Source organism: Apteryx mantelli, chromosome 1 (genome assembly GCF_036417845.1).
Source record: "Apteryx mantelli isolate bAptMan1 chromosome 1, bAptMan1.hap1, whole genome shotgun sequence".
Lineage (NCBI taxonomy): Eukaryota > Metazoa > Chordata > Aves > Apterygiformes > Apterygidae > Apteryx > Apteryx mantelli.
Window position 1 is genome coordinate 87,429,432 of NC_089978.1, and position 24,497 is coordinate 87,453,928.

The 24,497-nt window shown below is 48.9% G+C and overlaps 1 protein-coding gene across 1 annotated transcript; it reads right to left on the reverse strand.

Moving 5' to 3' along the window:
- Positions 1-479: 479 nt before the first annotated feature.
- Positions 480-21,350, reverse strand: RS1 (retinoschisin 1). The gene is given in 7 exon segments (XM_067289739.1): positions 480-926; positions 2,678-2,873; positions 3,003-3,144; positions 7,914-8,019; positions 9,274-9,296; positions 13,530-13,541; positions 21,221-21,350. Coding segments are annotated over 7 exon segments (762 nt in total). The 3' UTR covers positions 480-773.
- Between the last annotated feature and the right edge of the window lie 3,147 nt (positions 21,351-24,497).

Consider the following 24,497-nt stretch of genomic DNA (forward strand, 5'->3'; position numbering starts at 1 on the left):
CTTGTCTAAGCCCTCAGTTTGGATTCCCACTTGCCCTTTGGCCTCCACAGCATGCCATGGCGATGATTTCCATGATTTAATATCCAAGATCAGAAGCACCACATCTCACATGATCAAAGCCATGGCAATGAATTGTCCTTATTTTGCTAATGTCTGCCCCATAAATATCAATAAGCTTTTGCAATAGGCTTTAGCTTTATCATCAGGTGTGGTATAAAGCAATGTTTTATTCAAGAAAGCCTTCAGTTTGCAGAGTGGGCATTTACATTACAACATCATAGTCACAATACATTTCAATAACAGGACAGGGGCGGTTGTACAGACACACACCTAGACATCCAAGTCACATTTATATTTCACCAAATACCATTTTTAAAGAATCCCCTACATCGCTACTGACTACACTTCAACTTGTGAAAGTAAACACTGAGTATAATATAGCTCCTTGCTATTCTCCAGAGGGTGAGATCAGCCGTTAAACTAAATTATTACCAGGGAGCTGATAAAGCTGTGTGAAACAATAGAGCTGTCAAAATCTAACGAAGCCTTTGCCGGATTTCCATCGCATCAGCACCGCTGATGTGGGAGAGAAAGGACTGGGAGCTCGAGGGAAACCAGCAGCGATGCTTTAAACATCTTCCAGGCCTCTGAGATGGCTTGGCAAATGCCAGGTTGCATGGAGGCAGTGTGTCAGACTGCGCTGGTGCCCTGCGAGGCCAACTCACGTATGCCGGCCCCTCCGCTTCACGCAGCTCGTCTCCCCGCCGGCCCGCTCAGGTGCACTTGCCCAGGCACTCGAGCAGCTCCATGCGGATGGCGATGCGCACATGCCAGCCCAGCGGGATGAGGCGGATGTAGCGGGCCACAATGGGGGGCCGCAGCAGGTTCTGCACGGAGGATGACCGGTCCGAGTTGCCGTAGAAAACCTGGTGGGAGATGTGGGTGAGGGGGGCTGGGGCACCCCATGCCCGGGAAGGGGGAAATCCTGGGAAGGGGGCTGCAAGGAGCCACCGGTTTGGGACACTGGCGCTGAGCAGAGGAGGAGGATGGCCACCCCAACCCCTCCACACACCCCAAAAAGACCTTGAGAAGAGCAGGACCTGGACAATTTGCATCACTGTGACTGGGTTTTCTGAGAGGGTCACCTTCCCCCATCTTCTCTCTATTTTTTCTAGTTAGACTAGGCTTACGCTCATTAATTTAGCTCTCCTCAGCCTTCCCATAGCAAGGCAGTGCGCATGCACATAGTCGGTGCGGCTAATCTCAGGTGTTTGCAATCCATGAGTCAGGCTCCCAGCCCTGACAACATGGAAAAAAACATAGAGAAGGGGCTCGCGGCTTTCCCTGCCGCTTTGCTGGTCACAGCACCGTGTTTCCAGCTACGGCTTTCACAACCCACCTTTCAGTGAAAGCTCGGCACCTCCCTGGGGCTGCAGCAACTGCTGCTCTAACAAAAACCACTAGAAACATGATTTTGCTCACGGTAAATCCGCAGGCATCCCTGGGAACGCCGTGTGCCAGCCCGGTGCCCTCCCTGGGGCAGAGACGCGGCCTCGGTGCTGGTGCCAGTGGAGCCGGAGCGGCCCGGTGAGGGCGCCGCGGGCTCCGGCCTCCCATGCCGGGGCTGGAGCGAGAGCCAGCAGGGCACCGGGATGGCAGCAGGGTGCCTGCCATTTCAAAGGGAGATCCCGTCCACCGTTTTAGGGATGCGCTTTCTCCCCTGCGAGGCTGGGGCACGTTGCGGGCTCATCAACACAGAGGACCCCGAAAGGAGGCTGCTGGGACACCTCCAGCCTGGCCGGGGCGGGCGGCATGGGGACCGCAAGCAGCGCTGCAGGGTCCCCTGTGCAATTTTTCATTTTGGACCAATGCAGCATGAGAACAGCTCGGTGGATGATGATTTAAATAATTGCGGATTTTGTCTCTGTGTTGCCCCTGCATCATCATCGTGCACTAGCCCTGGCCTTACGGCGCATGGAGAAGCCCTCATTTCGCAGGGTCCAGGCGTCGCTGGGGCTGTGTGGCCCCAGCCAAGCAGGGAGTTTTACCACAGAGGTGCAGCCTTCTTTGAAATGTCAGCTCACACCTCCATCCTGCTGAGCTTCATTTAGACTTCGATATTGCCATTAGAAGAAAAATGTATTTTTCAGGCCTTCTGCTACCAATCACCACCGCTGCTAACCTTCATCAGTGCTATGTCCTTATCCAGTGCTGACAGAGTATTTCTAACAGAAATTCTTCGAAGACCGTGTCTGGAGGCGCCCCTAAACACCCTTCCCAAGGGCACAGTTGCCAGAGAAATTAAACATCTAAAGGTAAACCCCCTTAAAGCATCACCCTTGTGAAAATTACAGGGAAATCTCTTACAAGAGCTCTTCTTGCACCTCGGCTTCCACGTCCCCATTCCTGCCGCCTTGTTCTGGGTGCCCTGCAATGCTGCCCCCCATTCCCTCTCCTCACTCCCTTGCACGCACACCCACAACCTCTCCTCCCCTCATCGGCAGGGTGGGTCAGGGCTTTCCCAGCCCAGGGGTGACGGCTGTGGGGCTGCAGCCCCCCTGGTCCCACGCACTCACCAGTGCAGGGTCCCCGCTGGGACAGGGGTGCGCTGCCCAGGCCACCCTGCCCTGCCACCAAGATCTGATACTTTCATGCCCAAAACACCAAGCCCACTGACCCGGTTGTTGCCGGTCTGGTCCTTGTAGTAAACCCAGTTGAGGTTTTCGTCGGTGCGGTACTGCACACTGTACTTGGTCATCCACTCGTCAGCGTCGCAGCGCCCTTGCGTCAGGATCCCCGAGATCACCTTCACCTCCTTGAGGTCGATCTGCAGCCACTGCCCGTTGTCCTGGTACTTGGAGAGCCATGCGCACCTGGGAGCAACACCACCGTCCCCACTGCCACTGGCCGAAATGCCACTGCAGGGGTGGGCAGCATGACCCCAGCGAGCCCCAGCACTTCCCACCCCCTGGCCGGCGCAGGAAATATTAGTGCAGACTTACCCGAAGCCTTGCCCATTGAGGCGAGCCTTGTTGGCAGTCCAGGAGGAGTACCAGCCCGTGTACTGCTCAGGGTTGGCACAGCTTATCTGGTCAGGGGTGACGGCGCCAGACTCAAAGCCCAGGGGCTTGTGGTAGGGGCACTCTAGGGCATGAAAGAAAACATAAACTAGTGGTTTGCTAGAGGGAAAACACGTGGCTTTATTTCTTGGTTGCATTTGCTCAGCACTTTTGTCAAAGCTGCGGTTTAATTAAGGCCAGGATGCTCAAGATGCTCCTAAGACCAGGCTGCAACCCCTGCAGGATTTGCTGCCCCGGCGCTTTGGGCTCTTAATTTCTAATTCTTTCCTGGTATGGAGTCATTAAACTTCCCAGGTCTGGGCAGCTAGCAGCGTTTGGACGGGAAGGTTTTGTTCGAATGCTGTGGCTGCTGAAGCTCCTTCTTCTTGTGAGCACGTGAGTGCTGTCAGCGGCCTGGATTCAGCCTCCGGGCTGTCAGCCTCTTCTGCCAGGTCCTTGATAAAAGTCGGACACGGTTTATCTTGCTTGGCCTTATCACCTTCAGCTCCTCCACTCACTTAAACTGGCTTGACTTATAGCTGTGCCTACACAGCAAAATTACGGAACTGCTCTGATTATCCCTCAAAATGCATCCTCAAATCTTTTTCTGCTATAGGGATTATCTTTGTATTCTGCAGTCAGCTTGCCTTATGGAAAACCTGCAGGCACTCCCATGTAAGTGAGGTGCAATGACCAGCCCTTTTTCCCATGGGAAAAAATTGTCCCTGTTGAAGGCTCGGGGATCTCCTTGTGAGTTTTTGCCTTCAGATCTTCCTGCCCCCTTCCAGAGCTGACCCTTATGGATGAAAATAAGGAGGTGGACACGGCTGTCCCCACAGTGCCGGACACATGCCAGCCTCCACAGCTTGCCTGGCAGCCTGTACCTGCTCCAGGTTGAGGGACTCAGGGGGCAGTAAGTGCTCAGCTAAACCTCATAGTTTCTCCAAAAGGGCTAAAAAGCTGCTGCTGAAGCTCAGTTGGAGGTCTCGCCCGCACAAAGCCCACAGGGAGAGAGGCGCAGGCCGTTGGGGTGTCACAGCACTTTTCCTGGCTGTGGCAGCGGCTTGGGCAGACCTGAGCGCCCTCCTTGCCTGGGCTAGCAGAAGTGAGAAGGGACCAGCCCTCATGGACGTATTTCAACGTCAAAACAGGGAAGCGATGGAGACCAAGCACATTGCAATCCATCCAGGCGAGACACAGCCCAGCCTGGGCTCTCTGCATACAAATCCAGGCAGAAGTCATGAAACCTCCCAAAATGCCCTGTACGGCCACCACATCTGGTGACCCCAACCCACAACCTTCTCTGCATTTTGAAGTCTTTATGCAGGGGAAAAATATCTCAGCATTGTGGTTTCTCCTCCCTCCCGCACGTGCTGGTTTCCCCCTCCTAGGTGCCCTGCCCTGGAGGGTCTCTTCTACCCCACACTGCTGGCTGCAGTCCTCTCCCAAGTGCATTGCCCCATGTCCCCAGGCCCCATTGGGACCAGCATCCTCCACTCTCCTACACCTTCAGCCGTGCTGGTGGGGGACCCAGCTAGGCCAGGGGCTGTCAAACCCAACCCCACCACGGTGTCTGCCCCTAGATTGAGAGGTTCAGCAAGACATTCATGGGATGCCAAAAACAGTAGGGTGAGAAATACTCATTTATCATTAAAACTGTCCGCACACTCTGTCACCATGCTATGCTCTTGATAGCAATCCTTTGGTGACGCCACCCTGCAGAGTGCCTGCATGCTCCTTGGACCTAACTCTTATTGTTATTGTCATTTTTTTATAAGGGCAGATCATCACTGGGTATCTAGATACATGGAAGGGAGGCACTCACAAGCCTCACATGGGAACTGCCTGAGCAAATGTCTATAATCATGGACGGCATCTTCATAACTCTGCACATAACAAAGCAGGGGGGACTCCCATTGCGCATGTAGGCAACTCTATCAATTTTTCTGATTTGGTGTAGTTTCACGGATTTCAACAGTAAATGAATAAGTGAAGCTCTGTGCAGTTTCACTTGTAGATAGGGTATTTTCATGTCTTCACCATGTCTGAAAGACCAGTCTAATGCCTTGTGGTTCAAAAGAGCAGGTGAGTGGGGAGCATCCCAGAGCACCGCATGGTCACTGCCTCCACAGGCCTTCACCACTTTATTTGTATAACACCAGAGCACTTCAGCGGAGCAATCAATGTCCCATTAGCAAATTCCACGAGGTCAATAGCTTATACATGGATATCTCATTAACATATCTTGTTCAGTCAATACCTCGTTAATGTATTTTTCCCCACAAAAACACACAGCTGCTGTCACAGCTTCCTCCAGGCTTGGAAATATCAAACCTGGAAAGTCTAATAACAACTGCAAGTACAGGCTGCTTGAAACTGCTGCACACATAGCATAAACTTTGTCTTTTATATGACATTAAAGAAAAAATCAAAAGGAAATGGAGATTAGCTTTTGCCTTTCTGAAGGGCTGAACGTGATACAGTGGCAGGAGTAAAACCATCTTGTGGATTTATAGCGATCTGCCTTCTTGTGATTAGTTCATAATGCCACCACCAGCTTTTCCACGGCCTTAAAAAAAGTTTCTCCCTCCCTGAAAGAAGTTGCCTGCTGAGACCGGACTGAGGTGGCCGCACATGTTTACTACTTGGCAAGCTTATCTCAAATGTGGTGTGTGGGAGACACAATGATTTTACTTTTAGCAACACTAATCCACAGATCACCCGACCATAATACCATTAGCAGGTCACCTTCTGGCGTGTAAGGCTGCGCCATGCACAGAAATCCATGAGACAGATGTCTGGTGGCTGCCCGGCCAAACCAGCCAAATTATTTAATGCAGTTATCGTTGACCTGAGGAAAACTCTTGAATGGTTTATTGGGCTGGCTGTTCCCTCTCCGGCCGTGCCGAGAGGGCATGGGCCGTCCTGACAGCAAAGGGGAGATCTCTGCTGACACTTCAGCATGGCTGATTGACAGGCTGGCACAAAATAGCAGGGATCCTGACTGGTACCTCCGTGTTTTGCCTGGGCAATGAGTAACAGCTTTAGGAAAAGGGAACCCAGACAACTAGTACACATATAGACGTTGGCACTGTAGATGTTGATGTTTGGTCAGACAAATCCTCCCCTAAGAGTTTACCTGGGCATGCAAGAAGCATCTGGGAAATGCCCAAGCTACATCAGCACTGCCAAAGCAGAGGACGGCAGGCAGCGGCTTCAGCAGAGCAAGGGCTGGAGCCTCCTGCCGGGGTAAGCAAATAGCCCTGAGCAGGAGAAGGGGAAGCTGGGGGAGCCGCCGGGTGGACGTGGCCTCCAAAGGGAGCGGGGCGCGCGGGGGGAAAGCTCTCGGATAACATGGGCTGGGTGGGAGGCAGACTGTTCAGCCAGGACTGTGCGAAAGCGTCTGTGCACTTGTCAGCTGAGTCATGCCGCGGGAGAGCAGTCTTTAGATCTAACCTAAGCGTGGGATAGGAACATCTGTTTTTCCCCCTCTCATTTCTGTTTACTTATTCCTACAAGCATTGCAAACGGTGTCATCTCTTCTGTCTCTTGTAAATATGTGGTTTTATTTGCTTTTAGCTTGTCCTGGCTTGCACTCAGGGCACTTCCAGGGTAACTCTTTTAATCTTCTCTTCCTTCAGGGCAGAGATGCCAAAAGCTGAGCACTGGGGTGACCAGTTCCCCCATATATCTTTCCTGGGGAAGCCAATGGCAACGAAACACATCTGAAGCCAGTGTGAAGCCTCTTACAGGAGCTGCAAAAAGTGGCTGCTAGTGGGCACATCAAGTGGATACTGCTTTTGGCACCTGGCCCAAGAGGGGGTGGACATGTCTGAACATCTGTGTGACAGAGGTGTAAGCAGGAGCAGGGCTTCTGCAGGATATACAAACTAAACCCAAAGTTTGGTTTGGCACCAATAAAGCCTTTCTGGGGTAATACATCATGGAAAATGCGGATGGAGCAGTTGCAGGGAATAAAGAGAAAAGGAAAGCGTGATCAGAAATCTAGAAAGCAAGGCCTGGGAGGAACAGCTAAAGGAGCTGCACAGAGGCAGCCCACAGAAGGCTGAAGGCAAACATGATTGTGGTCTTTTTTTGCACGAAAAGATGTTGCAAAGAAGGATTAAGCCCATTTCCTTGATTCTTGTGGAGAGGATGAGAAGTCATAGGCTAAAACCATAGCAAGAAAGATTTGGTCTAGGGGGTAGGAAAGGTTTCCTAAAGCAAACCCTGCACATGGAGATAGGTTCCCCTGGGGGGCTGCAGAAGCATGAGCATGGGGGTCTGTACGGACAGGGCAGGCGAGCGCCCCCCTGGGTAACCTCCTTGGCACAGCTCCTATGGGCCTGTGGGCGCTTTGCCTCCCAGGCTCTGCTGCTGCAGCCCCTCTGCCTGCGCCTCAGCCCTCCTTGCCAATACAGGGCACCTCTCACACACGCAGCTCCCCCAGCCCTACCAGTGGCTGGATTTGGACCAAGTCCCTACATGATCTTAGATGAAGCCATCCTAAAATACTCTCTGCTGCATTCAGACCCACCTTCATTTGTTTCCTTCCCCTTAAAGCATCCTCCTTACTTTCTTGCTGGCACATATAGCTGAGATTTGCAGGCCTGCTTGGCATTTCAGCAGGACCTGCTGCATGAAGCAAGTCACTGCAGCTTGCTCCCTCAGTGACACAGTGATGCTGGCTCTCATACCCTCTTCCGAACAGTCCCAAAATGTTGACTGGGCTGGTCACTCTGCATCAGACATGGCTGCTGTTGCAACATACACCATTGCAATGCAGGGTGCAATGAAAGGAAAGCTGTCGCATGCCACAGTGCAAACATTGCTAAAAGAAAATTATCCCATTACCTGGCATGCACTCTAAGGTGTTAGTCCCACTGGACCATACTGAGTTAGGACGTCCTTGGCAATCGCATTTGCAAGCCTTGCTGTGCCACAGCTCCAGTCTCTCATCCTACGGGAAAGTAAAAAAAAGACCAACATAGTCGTCAAAAAGAGTGACATGAAGCTAAATCTGAGTCCAGAAGCTAGAAACCTTTGTAGTCATATACAGCTATAACCTCAGGGAAGTAATGCATGTCCATATCTGAATTTTATATCCTATTTGGCTGCTATTGAACCGTGGTGTCATTACAGCCTTAAGGTTCCCAGGAAATGTAGTTAACGCCTAGAAGTCAATGCGTGGCTGCAGCCACAGCTGCCACAGTCACACAGCTCGACACCCACGTTGCTCTGAGCTCTGCAAGGGCCATAACTCTGCACCCCCGCATTTTGCGTGGTGCGTGCAGGCTGTCAAGTGATTTCAGAGGCCGTTTCTTCAGGCCAGCCCGACACAAAACACAGGATGACTCCACCTTTGGTTCAGGTTTAGAGCATTCACCTGGGCTCAGAGACCCAAGTATAACCCCTTCCGCCATCCCAAGGAACAGGAGCCAACGCTGCTTCCTTCCCAGCTCGATAACCCAACCCCAGAGCGTGTCGGGGGGTCTCCAAAGCTGTGCCGCGGAGTGAGCACTGCACACCGCCTTGCTGGCTTGGCCATGCTTTCTTCCTGCCTGGTGCTCGTTCTGCACGCAGGTGCAAAGGCCACAAGCTGCAGCACCAGACCTCGTCTGTTTACAGCGATTTGCAGGAAAATGTGGCTGTGCCACAGGCTCCTTGTAGCTCTTCTGGGGCCTCCTGCATGCTGCAGGGCATTAAACCCGCACGCACTTGGGTCAGGAGGAGTGTTACCATACAGCGGGAGAAGAAATGATCCCCCAAAAAGGGGAAATCACAAGAGCTGTGGTTGAAAGTTAGTCTCACAGAGGGAGCCAAACAAGTCCCCAGCACCATGCAGCAGTCCTACCATGCAGGGACACACTGTACTCCCAGATGCTGCCAGCTGCCAAATGCTGCCTGGCAAGCCCATGTGACTTTCACTGATGTAAACCCAGTTTTATTCTTTAGTGTCTACGACCATTTAAGAAGAACTTCAAAATACAGAGATTTTAAAACAACCTCCACTAAGGGAACCAGCACTCTGAAACTGGTAACAAACTCACACAAAGTGTTGTCCTAAAACCTTCTCGCCCTACTCCATTAAGACCCTGGAGGTGTTGAGCACTTTCCACTTGTCTTAGCATCTGTGGGAGTCCATGGGCTCAGCTCCGGGCGGTGTTGGGCCCATGGTATTTAGACACCAGCCAAATAAACCAGACAGACTCACCTCACCAGTGGACAGTGCCAGCACTGCTGGAAAGGCAACCAGGCATGGAAGAAAGAACAGAAAGAGAGACAAGAAATGAAAATGCTGCCAATAAACACCAGGAAATGCAAAGAACATTTATTCCTTAACTGGAAATAAATGAATCACAGAAGGGCTGGCAAATCTAATATGCTTCCCCAAGCTGACTGCCATGGCAAAGCAAGAGGGCATAGACATCTCTTGTGGGCAGGGGGTGTTGAAACTCGCAGACACTGTGTATGCCTGTTTCGATGCTATTCCACTACCAGGGTTTCTTTTTGATCACTTTGATGTCTCTTCTCTCCAATCAGACATGCCTGAAACGTCCCGAGAAAAAAACAGCGTTGGCTCCCTAGGCCACCACGTTCCAACTTATTTTGCCCCTAATTCCTTTTTAAAGGCCTCTTCCATTTCCCAATGAAGTCAAAAGCAGACTAATGGTACTAATAGTATTTGGACTGGACTCTCACAGAACAATGCCCAGACAATTATGAAATTAAAAAAAGAAATCATATGACTGATAACTCATCAACACGATTTAAATGTCAAACATTAAGTTTCCAATACCTGCAGTGAACTTGCAAACCACCAAGGACTAAGCTACAGAGCAAGTAAATAACTTGAATACAGGTGTCATAAGAAAACTGCAATCTTTAAGCAGAGATTTTCTGAATAGGAAAAGAGGCTCTTTTTACCAAATGAATTAGACTCTGAATTATTCACTGAAATCTTATTATAATTTATTCACTCATGCAGTGTTCCATTGCTGAGCCTAGCAAGGTCCAACTAATGCTGGTCATTTACAGCTTACATTTATATAGCAAGTTTCATCTCAAAAGATTCACAAATGCTGTGCAATTATAATCAGTTGAAACATAAACTATGTACAAAGATCTGATTTTTACTGAAATGCAACTGCTCCTAGAGTTTGACATTAGGCTTTAATGTATCAAGGATCAGAAAGAAAAACCATGATAAAGAACAAAATGGCAAAGAATTGCAAAAATTCCTTTCTTTAACATAGAGATGCTCTCCTTCGCTTCAGTTTTCCACAGTAGCATTTCTGGCATCTACAATTTACCACGTTAACCCGAGACATCGGCCCTGAACAGAAGAGGTAAATGTACGTCTACAATAAAAAGATGTATCTTTTAGTCAGGCACAAGAGAAGGGCAGGGGGGCATCAAGACCCCATTGAATTCAGTAGGAAAACTTCAGTGGTAAGAAGCAATGGCATTCGGCTGAGTGCAGAGTCAGGAAAAAAGACTCAGAACGAAGGACATATCTCTGGGTCTGGCCTTTGGGAAAGCCCAGGCTCAGGATCATATGCAATCCAGTGCTTTACCTTTCTTGACACAGCTGTTACATATTCAAGCCCTGCGACTGCATTGTGCAACAAGAGCATCAAAGTGAAGGTACAATCACTAGGTCACAAAGTGCACTACCGCTTAGCAACTGTGTTGTGCAATATGAGGCAAAACAGGTTAGCTTAAAAGAGCACGAGGGTAGTTTAAGTTAACACACTCCCTGAGGTCAGATTAAAATGATACAGATCACGCTCCTCCCACTTATCGAAACTGTACCACCTTTGCCAACACAAGCAATGCAGCGTGCCTCCTGCCTGCTTGATCACAGAATCACAGAATCGCTGAGGTTGGAAGGGACCTCTGGAGATCATCTAGTCCAACCCCCCTGCTCAAGCAGGGTCACCTAGAGCACATTGCACAGGATTGCATCCAGACGCGTTTTGAATATCTCCAGAGAAGGAGACTCCACCACCTCTCGGGGCAACCTGTTCCAGTGCTCTGTCACCCTCACAGTGAAGAAGTTTTTCCTCATGTTCAGATGGAAGTGTCTGTGTTTCAGTTTGTGCCCGTTGCCTCGCGTCCTGTCGCTCGGCACCACTGAAAAGAGTCTGGTCCCATCCTCTCGACACCCTCCCTTCACATACTTGTACACATTAATAAGATCTCCTCTCAGCCTTCTCTTCTCCAAGCTAAACAGGCCCAGCTCTCTCAGTCTTTCCTCCTAAGAGAGATGCTCCAGTCCCCTAATCATCTTTGTAGCCCTTCGCTGGACTTGCTCCAGTAGCGCCACATCCCTCTTGCACTGGGGAGCCCAGAACTGGACGCAGTACTCCAGATGTGGCCTCACCAGGGCTGAGTAGAGGGGGAGGATCACCTCCCTCAGCCTGCTGGCAATGTTCTGCCTAATGCACCCCAGGATACCATTGGCCTTCTTGGCCACAAGGGCACACTGCTGCCTCATGCTTAACTTGGTGTCCACCAGCACTCCCAGGTCCTTCTCCGCAGAGCTGCTTTCCAGCAGGTCAACCCCCAGCCTGTACTGGTGCATGGGGTTATTCCTCCCCAGGTGCAGGACCCTGCACTTCCCTTTGTTGAACTTCAGGAGGTTCCTCTCTGCCCACCTCTCCAGCCTGTCCAGGTCCCTCTGAATGGCAGCACAGCCCTCTGGCGTATCAGCCACTCCTCCCAGTTTTGTATCGTCGGCAAACTTGCTGAGGGTGCACTCTGTGCCTTCATCCAGGTCATTGATGAAGAAGTTGAACAAGACTGGACCCAGGACTGACCCCTGGGGGACACCGCTAGCTACAGGCCTCCAACTAGACTCTGTGCCACTGAGCACAACTCTCTGAGCTCTGCCATTCAGCCAGTTCTCAATCCACCTCACTCTCCACTCATCTAACCCACACTTCCTGAGCTTGTCTATGAGGATGCTATGGGAGACAGTGTCGAAAGCCTTGCTGAAGTCAAGGTAGACAACATCCACTGCTCTCCCCTCATCTACCCAGCCAGTCATTCCATCACAGAAGGCTATCAGGCTGGTTAGGCATGATTTCCCCTTGGTGAAGCCATGCTGACTACTCCTGATCACCTTCTTTTCCTCCACATGCTTGGAGATGGCCTCCAGGATGAGCTGCTCCATCACCTTTCCAGGGATGCAGGTGAGGCTGACTGGCCTGTAGTTCCCTGGGTCCTCCTTCTTGCCCTTTTTGAAGACTGGGGTGACATTGGCTTTCTTCCAGTCGTCAGGCACCTCTCCTCTTCTCCATGACCTTTCAAAGATGATGGAGAGTGGCTTAGCAATAATGTCTGCCAGCTCCCTCAGCACTCGTGGGTGCATCCCATCAGGTCCCATGGATCTGTGGGTGTCAAGTTAGGTAAATGATCTCTAACCCGATCCTCCTCGACCAAGGGAAAGTCTTCCTTTCTCCAGACTTTCTCTCTTGCCTCCAGGGTCTGGGGTTCCTGAGGGCAGGCCTGGGCAGTAAAGACTGAAGCAAAGGCAGCATTCAGTAACTCTGCCTTCTCTGCATCCTTCGTCACCAGGGCACCCACCCCATTCAGCAAAGGGCCCACATTTTCCCTAGTCTTCCTCTTGCTACTGATGTATTTGAAGAAGCCCTTCTTGCTGTCCTTGACATCTCTCGCCAGATTTAATTCCAAACGGGCCTTAGCCTTCCTCGTCGCATCCCTGCATACTCTGACAGCGTTCCTATATTCCTCCCAAGTGACCTGTCCCCCTTTCCACTTTCTGTATACTTCCTTCTTCTGGTTGAGCTTTGCCAGGAGCTCCTTGCTCATCCATGCAGGTCTCCTACCTCCTTTGCTTGACTTCCTACTCATAGGGATGCACCGCTCTTGAGCTTGCATGAAGTGATGTTTGAATATTAACTAGCTCTCTTGAACCCCCCTTCCTTCCAGGGCTGTAACCCATGGGATTCCTCCAAGTAGGTCCCTGAAGAGGCCAAAGTTTGCTCTCCTCAAGTCCAGGGTTGCGATCCTACTTAGTGCCCTGCCTCCTCCTCGCAGCATCCTGAACTTCACCATCTCATGGTCACTGCAGCCAAGGCTGCCCCCGACCTTCACACCTTCCACCAGTCCTTCTTTGTTTGTTAGTACGAGGTGCAGCAGCACACCTCTCCTTGTTGGCTCCTCCACCACCTGTGTCAAGAAGTTGTCACCAATGCTCTGTAGGAACCTCTGGGACTGTTTGAGCCTAGCTGTGTTGTCTTTCCAGCAGATATCAGGGTGGTTGAAGTCCTCCATGAGAACCAGGGCCTGGGATCGTGAGGCTACTTCCAGCTGTCTGTAGAAGGCCTCATCGACTTCCTCTTCCTGATCAGGTGGCCTGTAGTAAACACCCACAACAGTGTCACCCATGCTAGCCTGCCCTTTGATCCTTACCCATAAGCTCTCGACTCGCTCTTCATCCACCCCTAGGCACAGCTCCATACATTCCAGTTGCTCTCTCACATAAAGAGCAACTCCACCACCTCGCTTTCCTGGCCCGTCTTTCCTAAAAAGCACATAGCCATCCATGACAGCACTCCAGTCATGAGAGCTATCCCACCATGTCTCTGTAATGGCAATGAGATCATGGCCCTGCGACCGCACACAGATCTCTAGTTCTTCCTGTTTGTTCCCCATGCTGCATGCATTGGTGTACAGGCATTTCAGAGAGGCGATCGAGCATGCAGGTTTCCCAGGAGGGATGCAAGAGGATCCTCCATAACCACATCCCATGTGCACTTCCCTGGCTGCATTCACCTGCTGGAGGCATCCCGACTTGAGCAGTCTTTTGCCAGCTACCCTGGCACTATAACTCTCCCCTTCCCCCATCTTTCCTAGTTTAACGCCCTCCTTACCAGGTTGGCCAACCTGTTGGCAAAGACCCACGTGCCCCGCCTCGTGAGGTGGATCCCATCTCTCCCAAGCAGTCGTCAGTCTTCAAACAGGGTCCCATGGTCGTAGAAACCAAAACCCTGTTGCCAACACCAGCGGCGCAGCCAGTCGTTAACCTGGAAAGTCCATCTCCTCCTCCTCTCATCCACCCCCCTCACTGGCAGGATTGAGGAGAAGATGACCTGGGCTCCCAGACCCTTGACCACCATCCCCAGAGCTCTGAAGTCCTGCTTGATGGTCTCCAGTTTGCCCTTGGTGTCATTGGCGCCCACATGGAAGAGCAGCAGTGGGTAATAGTCCGAAGCGTGGACAAGCCTTGGCAGTATTTGCATGACATCTCTCACACAAGCCCCGGCAGGCCACAAACCTCTCTAGACATGAGGTCAGGTCGGCAGATTGGTGCCTCTGTCCCCTGCAGCAGGGAGTCCCCCATAACAATCACCCGCCGCTTTTTCCGGGCGTTCCAGCAGGGCACAGGGTCTGTTGTCCCAGGTACTTCCCTTGCAGCCATGCCCAGCTCCTCCTCATCCTGGAGGGCACTAAACCTGTTCTTCAGCTGCAAGTCTTTGGGAGGAGTAGGAGCTCAGCTGATGCTCAGTTTAATATCACAAATATTCTGAACACGTACTTTTAGATTAAGTTATTAGCAATTATTAAGTGAATTATGCTGACATGAGTGCTGGTTAGGTGGACTCAATCTGCTGCGCTAAAATCAGGGGCATTTGGATGACATCTGCCCTAGGAAATAAAACGGATCATGGTCCCTTCTCTTGGGTGCAGAGGGTGAGCGGCACGTTCCCTGTTAATCCAAGAGGAAGGGCTGAAGCAGCCTCTGGGTTTGAACACCCACAAGTGTGGGGTGTTTCCCAGTGAAGACTATACCCGCATCCAGACAGGGCCGATATGTGTACCCACAGCCAAGCAACCACTGTCCAGGTCCGAGCTGCTGGGTCACAGGTGCTCCGATGAAGGTAGCCTTGATTTGTTCAGTCTTCACACATTCAACATTCAAGATGTGCATTTGCTAATTGTTTGCTAGTCTCTTTATTTCTACCTTTAAAATACTGATTCTTGTGGAAAAAACTTTTAGAATTGTTTCCTGTTTTCCTTCCTATGGTTAAATGCACTTTGGCCTAGGAATGACCTGACCAGTAACTGGAGCCATACGGAGGTGAAAGCAAAGGTGCTAGCACCTCTCTGTCTGACTTGGCTCCCATGCAGCGTCCTAGGGGATGACGACGTGAATTGTCAGGCTGATGCAGAGATACTGCTTTTGATACATGGTGACCCTATAAGCAGATGTCTTGAGTCCCTCCCTGGTATTGGAGAAGACAAGATCAGAATTGGGCACCTCAATGACAGATGCTGGAAACCCAATGGCTGTGAATGAAACAAAAGGAAAAAAAAAGGAGGAAAGTTTCAGATGGGTGGGTGGACAGTAGCACCTACTCAAATGAAGAGAAATAAACTCTCCTATTCTGGCCACCCAGCATTGCTTGGGTGGCTGCACTGTGGCCAGCGATGGCCTGATTTTGAGCTACCAGAGCTGCTGGGCTTTTAGGGCTTATCAACCTGGGGAAATTACTGAAAAACAAGCAAGAGTGTGAATTCAAAGCACAAAAACCAGTCTTAAATGCAGCTATCCTGTATGACTGGGGAAGCCCTGAGACATTTAAGTGGCACAAATGCAGCATCAGGGCAGGGGTGAAGACATACTTGCCCTCTGATTGTACACAGCTCGCTGAGGGCTTCTACCCACCACTGCGTGGCTCGCTGCTGTAAGTGTTTGAAGTAGAAGATCCAACACTACTTATCTGAGCTAAAAGAGGTTAACTACAAAGGGCTCACTCTAGCAAGTGGCTTGGCCAGCTGACCAGACCAGCAGGAGCCATAGCCTTTGGCTCAGGGAGCATCACCATGGGCCTGCACAGTGGTAGCTGGAGGAGGATGTGCAAAGTGGCCCTGGACAGCAGCTGTCCCAGCATTACTGCTCAGCTCCCAAGGCTACACAGAAAGGCTCAATGCTCCTCCATCCATGAAGAAAGCCCCTGGCAGAGGAACAGGCTTGCCTTTGGGCAGTTGGCAATACACTAAAACAGCAGCTTTGAATGGACCAAACTTCCCACCTGGGCAGCACAGCCTGATAACCTCTCACCGGCATTGGGAAAGGGAAAGAGAGGAAAGTGGAAAGGATACCCTTGACGGCAGTTGGCTAGAAAAAGTAGTAACGGATATATTGGTGTGCTTACAACTGCAATGGGCCCTGTCCTATAAAGGAAATGAAGAGGAAAGCTGGCTGCCAATAGTCTAAAAATGTGATGGCCAGCAAGCTTTTATAGTGAGCATGTTTGCCTTCAAGGAAGGTTACAAAGACAATTGGTAATTGTAGGTCAGATATAGAACAAATTACTGTGATTCATGGGAGAGTCATAAGTCCTGCATGGCCGCCAGGGGCTGTTGTTTTAAAAGTAGAGAACAGCAAAAAAAAGCAAAAAGGAAAGAGCCTCATTTACAGCCCCTGCAGTGCCCCAGGACATTCAGCAAACCATCAATTCAGTGAAATCAAGTATTATCTGCGCGTGTTCATGAGAGATGGTTAGATACAGCATGTGCCTTTCCTGTCCTTCTATCCCACCCTGCAACATAGGACTTCCCAAGCACCAGCATGCACGAATGCCACACCACAGCATGGCATTTGGGGACTGGGGTTCAGCAACCACCTGGGGATGATTTTGTGCTCCAGCGCCTGTCCAGTTGGGCTGGGGCTGAAGCATCATCTGTGGGGCAACCTGCCCTCCCAGCCCCATGCTGGCCTGGTGGAGGGCTGGCTCTGGTGGCCGGGACCAGGCTCAGCGGTGCCCACCAGCCCCGCTCGGCACCCATGCTGCTGGGCGAGCTGGAGGTGAGAAGTCCCTGGGTCTTGGCACAGAGACAGACCAAAACGAGCTGGTGGAGACAGTCCTGGGACGAGAAAGGAGGAGCCACTGCTGGGATGGGGGAAGATACAGACTTCCCAGGGCAGAGCTGGGAGAAGGTAGTGGCTGCAATTTTGGGCTAGTGGCGGGGATGGTAAGAGAAGGGGAAAGCAGCAGCAGCGAGGTTCGGCTGCAGCATGGAGGGAGCCCCCAGTTTGCAGCAGGTTGTGGATGACACTGAGGTCAGAGCACGCCAAAGGGCAAGCAAGGTTTCCTTGTCCTCCCCTTTTTCCTGCCAGTGGCTGGTGCTTTATTTATTTTCATCAGAAACCCTGTGCTTCGAAAGGTGCCCGACACATTCAGTTTGATCTCTAGCTAATGGGATGTCTGGTTTAGATCTAGATTACAGTGCTCTTCGAGGTAGTATTTAGGTCTAATACGCATTGCTTAATGATCATTACAAGAAATCCTCTAGCTCCACGTGAGGTTCGTTTGGCTCCTGCACTTTGCAAAACCCAAGGTGAGGAAATCCACAGCATGTACAGGTAGCTGCAGAGGAAATGCTTATGCTTTTCAATAAACATTGAAGGCAGTCACGTGGCTGGAAACAATTAATGGGAATTCAAGTCAAGGCAGGTAGAGGTGAGATAAACTGCCGTGCAATGAAATATTGGCATCGTAATGACAGGAGCAGATAATTGCATGTCTCCAAAAATTTCTAATCATTAAAAATGTGACTAAACAAGAGAAAGAAAGGAGGCAGATAAGTGTGCTCAGGAAGTGATACTGCCAAAGGCTGATGAGGTTTCAAGAAGGTCACCTGCGAGAAAACATATTTAAATATCCCAACCACAGATCTGCAACAGCAAGGCCTTCTTTCTAGAGTGGCTAGAATTAATGACAGATCTACAAGCATGAGAAACCATATTATAAAATAAAATGGACACATAAAATATAACACAGAATTAACGTCAAGCACTTGATTTACCAGAATAAGTTCACATAAACGTAATCATTGCAGGCAAAGTATGCAGACAATGCTAATGATTTTGTTTATTGACTTTATACTTTAGCTGGCCTAGATGCATGCATCAGCCTGAAAATAGTTAATTTTAACCTCTCATCTGCACAAGTAAGATCTCAGTTTAACGGAGCTCAGAGAGATGATCAAAATTATTTCCTCTCTGCTTCACCTCTGTTCATAACGCAACTCGGTCCCAGTGTGACTGCTCCCTCTGCGGGGCTGGTTAGCCGCTTCCCTGTTGCCTGTGTGGGACATTTTTTTTTTGGGGGGGGGGGAGGAGAACATTTTAAAAAATGGCAGAAATGTGCCTGGAAACTCAGAAAAGCTGTCACAGAAATGAAAGAGGTGAGCGGAATGAATGACACTCATTTTATCACATTTGCTGCAACTCGCTGAATTTTAAGTTGCTTTTTTCTTGAACGCCACAACATGGAGGCAATAAGGAGGGTTATATAAGATAGTATATGAGCAGCACAAAGGGTCAAGATACCGAAAACAGCATCGGCGAACCTTTGTGCTCATCAGGTGCTAGCTTGTGGGTTGCTATATTATTAAACCGGGGTATTTTTATATCCCACGTACAGCTCTGGAAATGGTGCTAGCAGAGCGAAGCGACTTACGTAAGGCTGCGCCAGCCTGGGGAAGCAAGGTGCATTTGAAGAAACAGGGCGCTTTGGCCCCCAAAAAAGCGCCTCCTCCAGGGGCCACTGCCGGCACCACTTGCCAGGACAAGACTGCTGCCAGGGACCAGAGGCCAGAGGCCCAGGGTCTGCGGCCGGAGGAGGATGGGCCAGAGGAGAGAGACTCCTACTTCGTATTCGTCAAATTTATTTTGTGCGACCTTTTTTCGGTTTTATTTCATCTGTTCATTTCTCCTTTTTGTTCTCGTTTCATTGCATTTATTTAATTTTTTTTAAATCCCTTTTGCATTTGCATTGTACTTCATTTAATACTCACTCTTATTTATTTAAAAGTGATAAAAAACTTATCTAATCACAAGAATACTACCTATTTAATCAACTCATTTTTCTTTCATGACAGCTCCACTCAGTAATGTTTCTACAACTTTTCTTATGTTGTGAAAATATTTGAAAAAGCCATAAATAATCTGAAAAAAATCAATATTTCCCCCCCTTTTTTTTTTTTTTTGGATAGGTATAATTATCTGCACTTCAAAAGTGTTCACTTGAAAAATTTTGGTAATATTTCCCATCTTATGTCTGTTCCTTATTTCTTTCCCCTGTTTGTTCCTTCCTCCTTAGAGCTATGCAGAACATCATTGCCTGTGCAGTGATTTCAATAGAGGTACTGATTATGCCAAAGGGTGTAACTAAAGGTGTTATTTATGGTGATCTGGAGGCAGAGCCGGGGCTTTGTTTTTGTCAAAGCCACAAAACGTAGAGGGGAAAAAAATCCTATCCTTTCAGCAGCTGAGATGCGCTTATTCTCTGAGGCGTAATGAGCCCTGGCGGAGCAATGCGGCGCAGGCATGTCACATTCAATGTGCTAAAAACACGCTCATGCCAACCCAAAGCTCGGGGTGCTCTCTGCCACCATCTGCACCGAGGACCAGCAGCTGCTCCAGCTCTCATCACAGGAGCCTGCCTCGTGCACCATATGCTGCTGCTTTGGAGACGCCCCCTGCAAACGTGAGCCCAGCTGAGGCAAGGGGGGCCAGGGGCGCTCCGCTAAGCCACTTGTTCTGCCAAAGAAAATCGCTAAGGAGCTTATTACGGGATCACCACGCATGGCTTAGAGGATTGACCTGACAGCACCTTCTCGATGGTGGAGGAGGCAGTACTATGAGGGGGACCTGGACAAAGGACCGATGCTCGCTATTTATACAGAAGAGGACATCTGGACCAGGCAGCAGAGAAAAAAATATTAAATTAAGGAAATAAATTAAATACTAAAAGAGTGATGCCTGGAAAGTGATCCTGCAAGTAATTTTTCACTGCAGGCTCTCTGAAAATATCCTGACGTGTGGGTGTCTAGTAAAAGCAAGCTGTGTCTGGGATTCATAGCAAGGTATAAATTCATTCCAAGGACTAATAACAGTTATGCCACTAGTAGGGAAAAAACGCTGGAGCCTGGCTCAAAACTCAGTTCCAAGAAGTTCAGGCACTAATAACCCTTCCATGTGAAACTAAGGACAGCAGAGAGAGAAGGTGCAAGAACAAGGCACAAATATTTGATGGATGATAAAAAGGAAGAGCTATTATTTAATTAGATAGAGTGGGGCACAGCTAAGCATAATAGGATGAAATTGGGATACGGCTCGTTTAGGAACACTTTCCTATTCATGAAATTTGATAGACCAAAATAATCAATGGAAATAGAGCAGGACTTGAAAAACTAGACAAAGCAAAACACTGAGAATTCAACATCATGGAAGGAAAAGCTGGACTGTCTGCTAAATCTTTCCCACACTGTGATATATCATATTCTATTTATACATTAAGGTTGGTAGATATTATTTAGCACTTAGCAAAAGTAACCTCAGCCTCGTTTAAGATACTAGGAGCTTTGCTATTGACTTTGATGAAGTCAAGCATTCAAACACAACCCAGGAAATGATCTTCTTGTTCCACAGTTGGGTTAATTAAAATGGAAGGAGACTGTGATCCTGAATTTTCTGGCTTCTCCTGGTTCCTGCTTATCTGCTATCATTGTCATTCTTCTTAAAAGTAAATTTGAGAAAGCCTGAAAATTGATAAATACTTTTCCCATTTTCTTGACTTATAATTGCTTTTTATTCTTAAAGTGCCTTTGGAAGTCTTTTCCAGGACAAAATACCTGAAAGAGTCTTTAAGAAAAAGCAAATCTGAATCGGCATAAATGCAGTGCCTTGCTGTTAGGGAAAATGACCAGTTTTTGATTAATCAAGAGCTGTGATTAATGAAGGACCAGTCTTTCATGCTATACTGTACCTCATTTTTCAGATCAGCATTATTATTTACTCACTGCCTCAGCTGCACTACAATTTTCCTTGCAAATTCATATTTTGACAAATTATATGGCAATTTTTTTACACTGCAATTACTTTGTGAAACAGAGTTGTACTACTGAATATTCATAGAGCTGTAAGAATGCTGCTCACTCATGTACATAAATTACACATCTCCAGAATTTTTCCATTCCTCAAATTATTATGCTTCCATGGAGAAGGTAGAGAAGAGCTCGCTCTGTACCCCACAGCCTGTGGCACAATAAAGAAGCATGGATGAAGCAGGAAATACAAAGAGGGACATCCAAAAGTGCCTCTCAGGAGACAAAGTGCATACCTTTGTGCCAGAAAAGAAGACAGAGCAGGACGCTTTCCATCTTGAACTGCATCTTTCCCTTCCGCTTTCAGGAATAGCTAGTTAGTGTGCTGCTCCACTTTCTGGGAAGGCATGAGATTAACTTAAGCATTGCCTAAGCACCTTACTCTCCCCTGTTCTTATGATTTTACCAAGTACCATCAGGCCAGCCACGCAGTTGCTAGTGTCAAGCTCCATCCTATCAAGGGTAACAGCTTCTAAAAGGTAAAAAGTAGGTACTAATGTACTGAACAGGAATGTACACATTCCTGAGGAGGAATGTGAGCGTGTATACAGATATACATCCACATAAACATGGACATACCTCCCTAGAAACCACATATACCTCCCCCCCTACACAGAGGCTACTTAGTCAAATGCTTATAAAAAGTATTGCATATGGCCTATTGTATGCAGTGTGTATTAATTATCTCCCACCCCAATTATTTATTTCTACACCATCAATGCCTTTCCTAATAATTGCTAAGTATAGAAATCAGCACTGGCCATGCTGCTCTTTCAGCCAGCTAATTGCAAAGGGCTGGGAACTGCAATTACTTGATCAAACAGGAATAGCACATTTTGGTTGTTTATTTGCTGAGCTGTAAAAATCCCAAACAAAAAAAAATAAACCTCCCTTCCCTAACAAACAGCTCTACTTATTGTACTAGCAACCAATTTACATCAAAGACAATTATAAATTTGGTTTTAAAATGACTGAAAGATTCAAGACTGCAACAGATTCCAAGTGATTCCAATGAATTTTGGGACAGTTCCTAAAATCTGTTAATTATGTGCAACTAGCAGTGAATTTTTAGTGGAGACTGTTAAAAGAGATTGCTTCAGAAGCAGCTCCATTCGTTTCAAAAGATCTCAGATTTTATGGGCAGAGAGTAGATTAAATCACTGCATAGGTCACATGTTGAATTAAGCTGGTCCCATCTCTAGTCTTTTGGTCTTTATCCACTCAAAAAATGTTGTATGAACAAGGATGCTGATTAAGCATGGCATCTTTTGGAAAAAGTCCCTTGCGGCAGGATGCATCCCACCTGCCTTTGGATACCTACAGATTAGGTATGTCATGTAAACTAATCACCTGGGACTCCTCTGCAGCCATGGACAGGCTGCAGCTCTAGTGATGCTGCATCCCGGCCCCCAGGGGTGTGTGAAATGTACAGGTTGAGTCACCTGCCAAGGAGGGGCCTAGCTGCTTTGCTTAGCCTCAAGGCTTGACTGACGGACAGCCAAATTATGGCAAAGAAGGGCCCACCCTGGATTCAATGAAAACAATAATGGAAATGTAATCTGAAAAGTCCTGGTTTTAAATCTCAGATAACCCTCAGTTTTCACTCCTGTTCAAGCGGCAGGACAACCAAGGGCAAAGGTGAGGCCAAACCCTGGCGTTATGCTCAGGGCAGGGCTCTGCAGAGGCACCTCAGCTTGCTCTGGGGCATCCTGGAAGGAGTTTAACCTCCTTAACCCAGCACTTTTCCTGAGCTAATTTACCACCAGCAACAGGGCAGGTTATGGCAGGCAGACCCCCAAATGGATGCAGCTATTGGGCTTCAGGGACTGTTCACCCCAAATCCTGGGGATTGTAAATGCATCTGTATGTGTTGCAGTAGAGATGAATTCAGCCCTGTAGTTATTTAGTTATCTAAAGCTATTGACTATACCTTTTTTTTAGGTCATTCTTCAAAGGAAGGTCAATTCTCCCTCAAACATTTGCTCAGCTCTCCTCTCTCCTGCAGTTACAGTGATGGACCTGGGCGCCATCCTTCACATCTGCATCCCTGGGCTTTGTAACAGCTGCTGTCCCCATCTTCCTTACACTCCCTCCGCAACTTCCCGTAAACAAACCTCACTTAACTTGCTAGCTCTGAAACAACTCATTCTGTGCTGCTGCCCTGCCAGCCTCTTAAAAACACAAATCTCTGCTGCTGCAAGACATGAAGGGGTGCACGAGGCGCGTGGCTCAACCTCGGCACACTGTCCTCGGGAAGCGGCGGGTGCTGGGAAGGCGCTGGGAGGCCTGCGCCTCCTGATGTACTTTTCCTAATGACAGCGGGCTGTGAATCACCATTTTCTAAGAAACCACTTCAGCTGGATCTGTCGCCTCCAAGTGACGTGTCGCCTGCTGGTGAAAGCCTTTTCTGCAAAAGATTGTGGATCTTACGACAAATAATCCAACAGTTCAGCAGTTCTTCTGTCTCCAAACTCATGCATGCCGTGGCTCTGTGAGACTTCAGTCATTCGCTCCATTGAACGGAGATGAAACATATCATGTTGTGATGGAAATTCTCGGAAGAAAAAAAGGTCAATCCCTGGAAGATTAAGGATTTTCAGATTTCTCTCTGAGAAACTGGCCTAAAACACTTTGGGTTTTTCACTCAGAGGCCTCCTGCTCACATGCAGCACCCCTCTTGGGGCAGTGAGACCCCATCAAAGGGCCTGCCCAGGCTCAGAAGGACCTGCAGAGGGGTGAACATGGTCCTTGCAGAGGGACCATGGTGGCAGCCTTCGGCCAGCAGCCCAGGTGGCTGCACGGGGCTCTCGTGCTCCAGGCTCTGCACAGCATTTGTGCAAGGCTCACTCTTGCCCTTCCTTTGCAGGCCTGTCTAAAATGGGCTGCCACAGGGCCAGAGATTTCCCGCACTGCCGAAGCAGGTTGGATATCCATTCCCTGTCTGCACCGATGATCATTTGGTATCTAAATCCCAGCTTAAAATCTCTAAATACCTTCTTCCACTTCCCGCTTGGGACACCAGACGAGGTTGCAGCCTCTCACCCTCTGGTCTCGTAAGCAGGCATCACCGGGAGGCAGAGCTGTGCAGCCGGAGAGAAACAACAGGCAGGAGGCAGGCAGGCAAAAAGCTGGGGAAATTTAGTCCTAGAGCAGCTGCGGCACAGGATACGGCACTCAGACCCCATCTGCACAGCGGATGCGCTTCCGGCACTTCTCGGCCTTTGCACTCTGGATTACTGCAGCGGCTGACACTTTTCAGACTGCAGTTTCCCCACAGTGTAAAGGTGTCAGGCAAATAAGCAAAGCTATGCAAATGGCATCCTGAATATAAGCCTCTCAAAATGTCTGCATATTTTAAGAAGCAAATACAAATTCTCCCCCATCACCCCCAGCAGGTTAAAATCAATGCTTTTCATGATCAGTTCCACCCTTAAACAAATAGATGTTGATTTAAGGTAAGAAATGCAATAACTCAGAGACAGTGTTCAGCAATAGCACAGCTATATCAAAGAA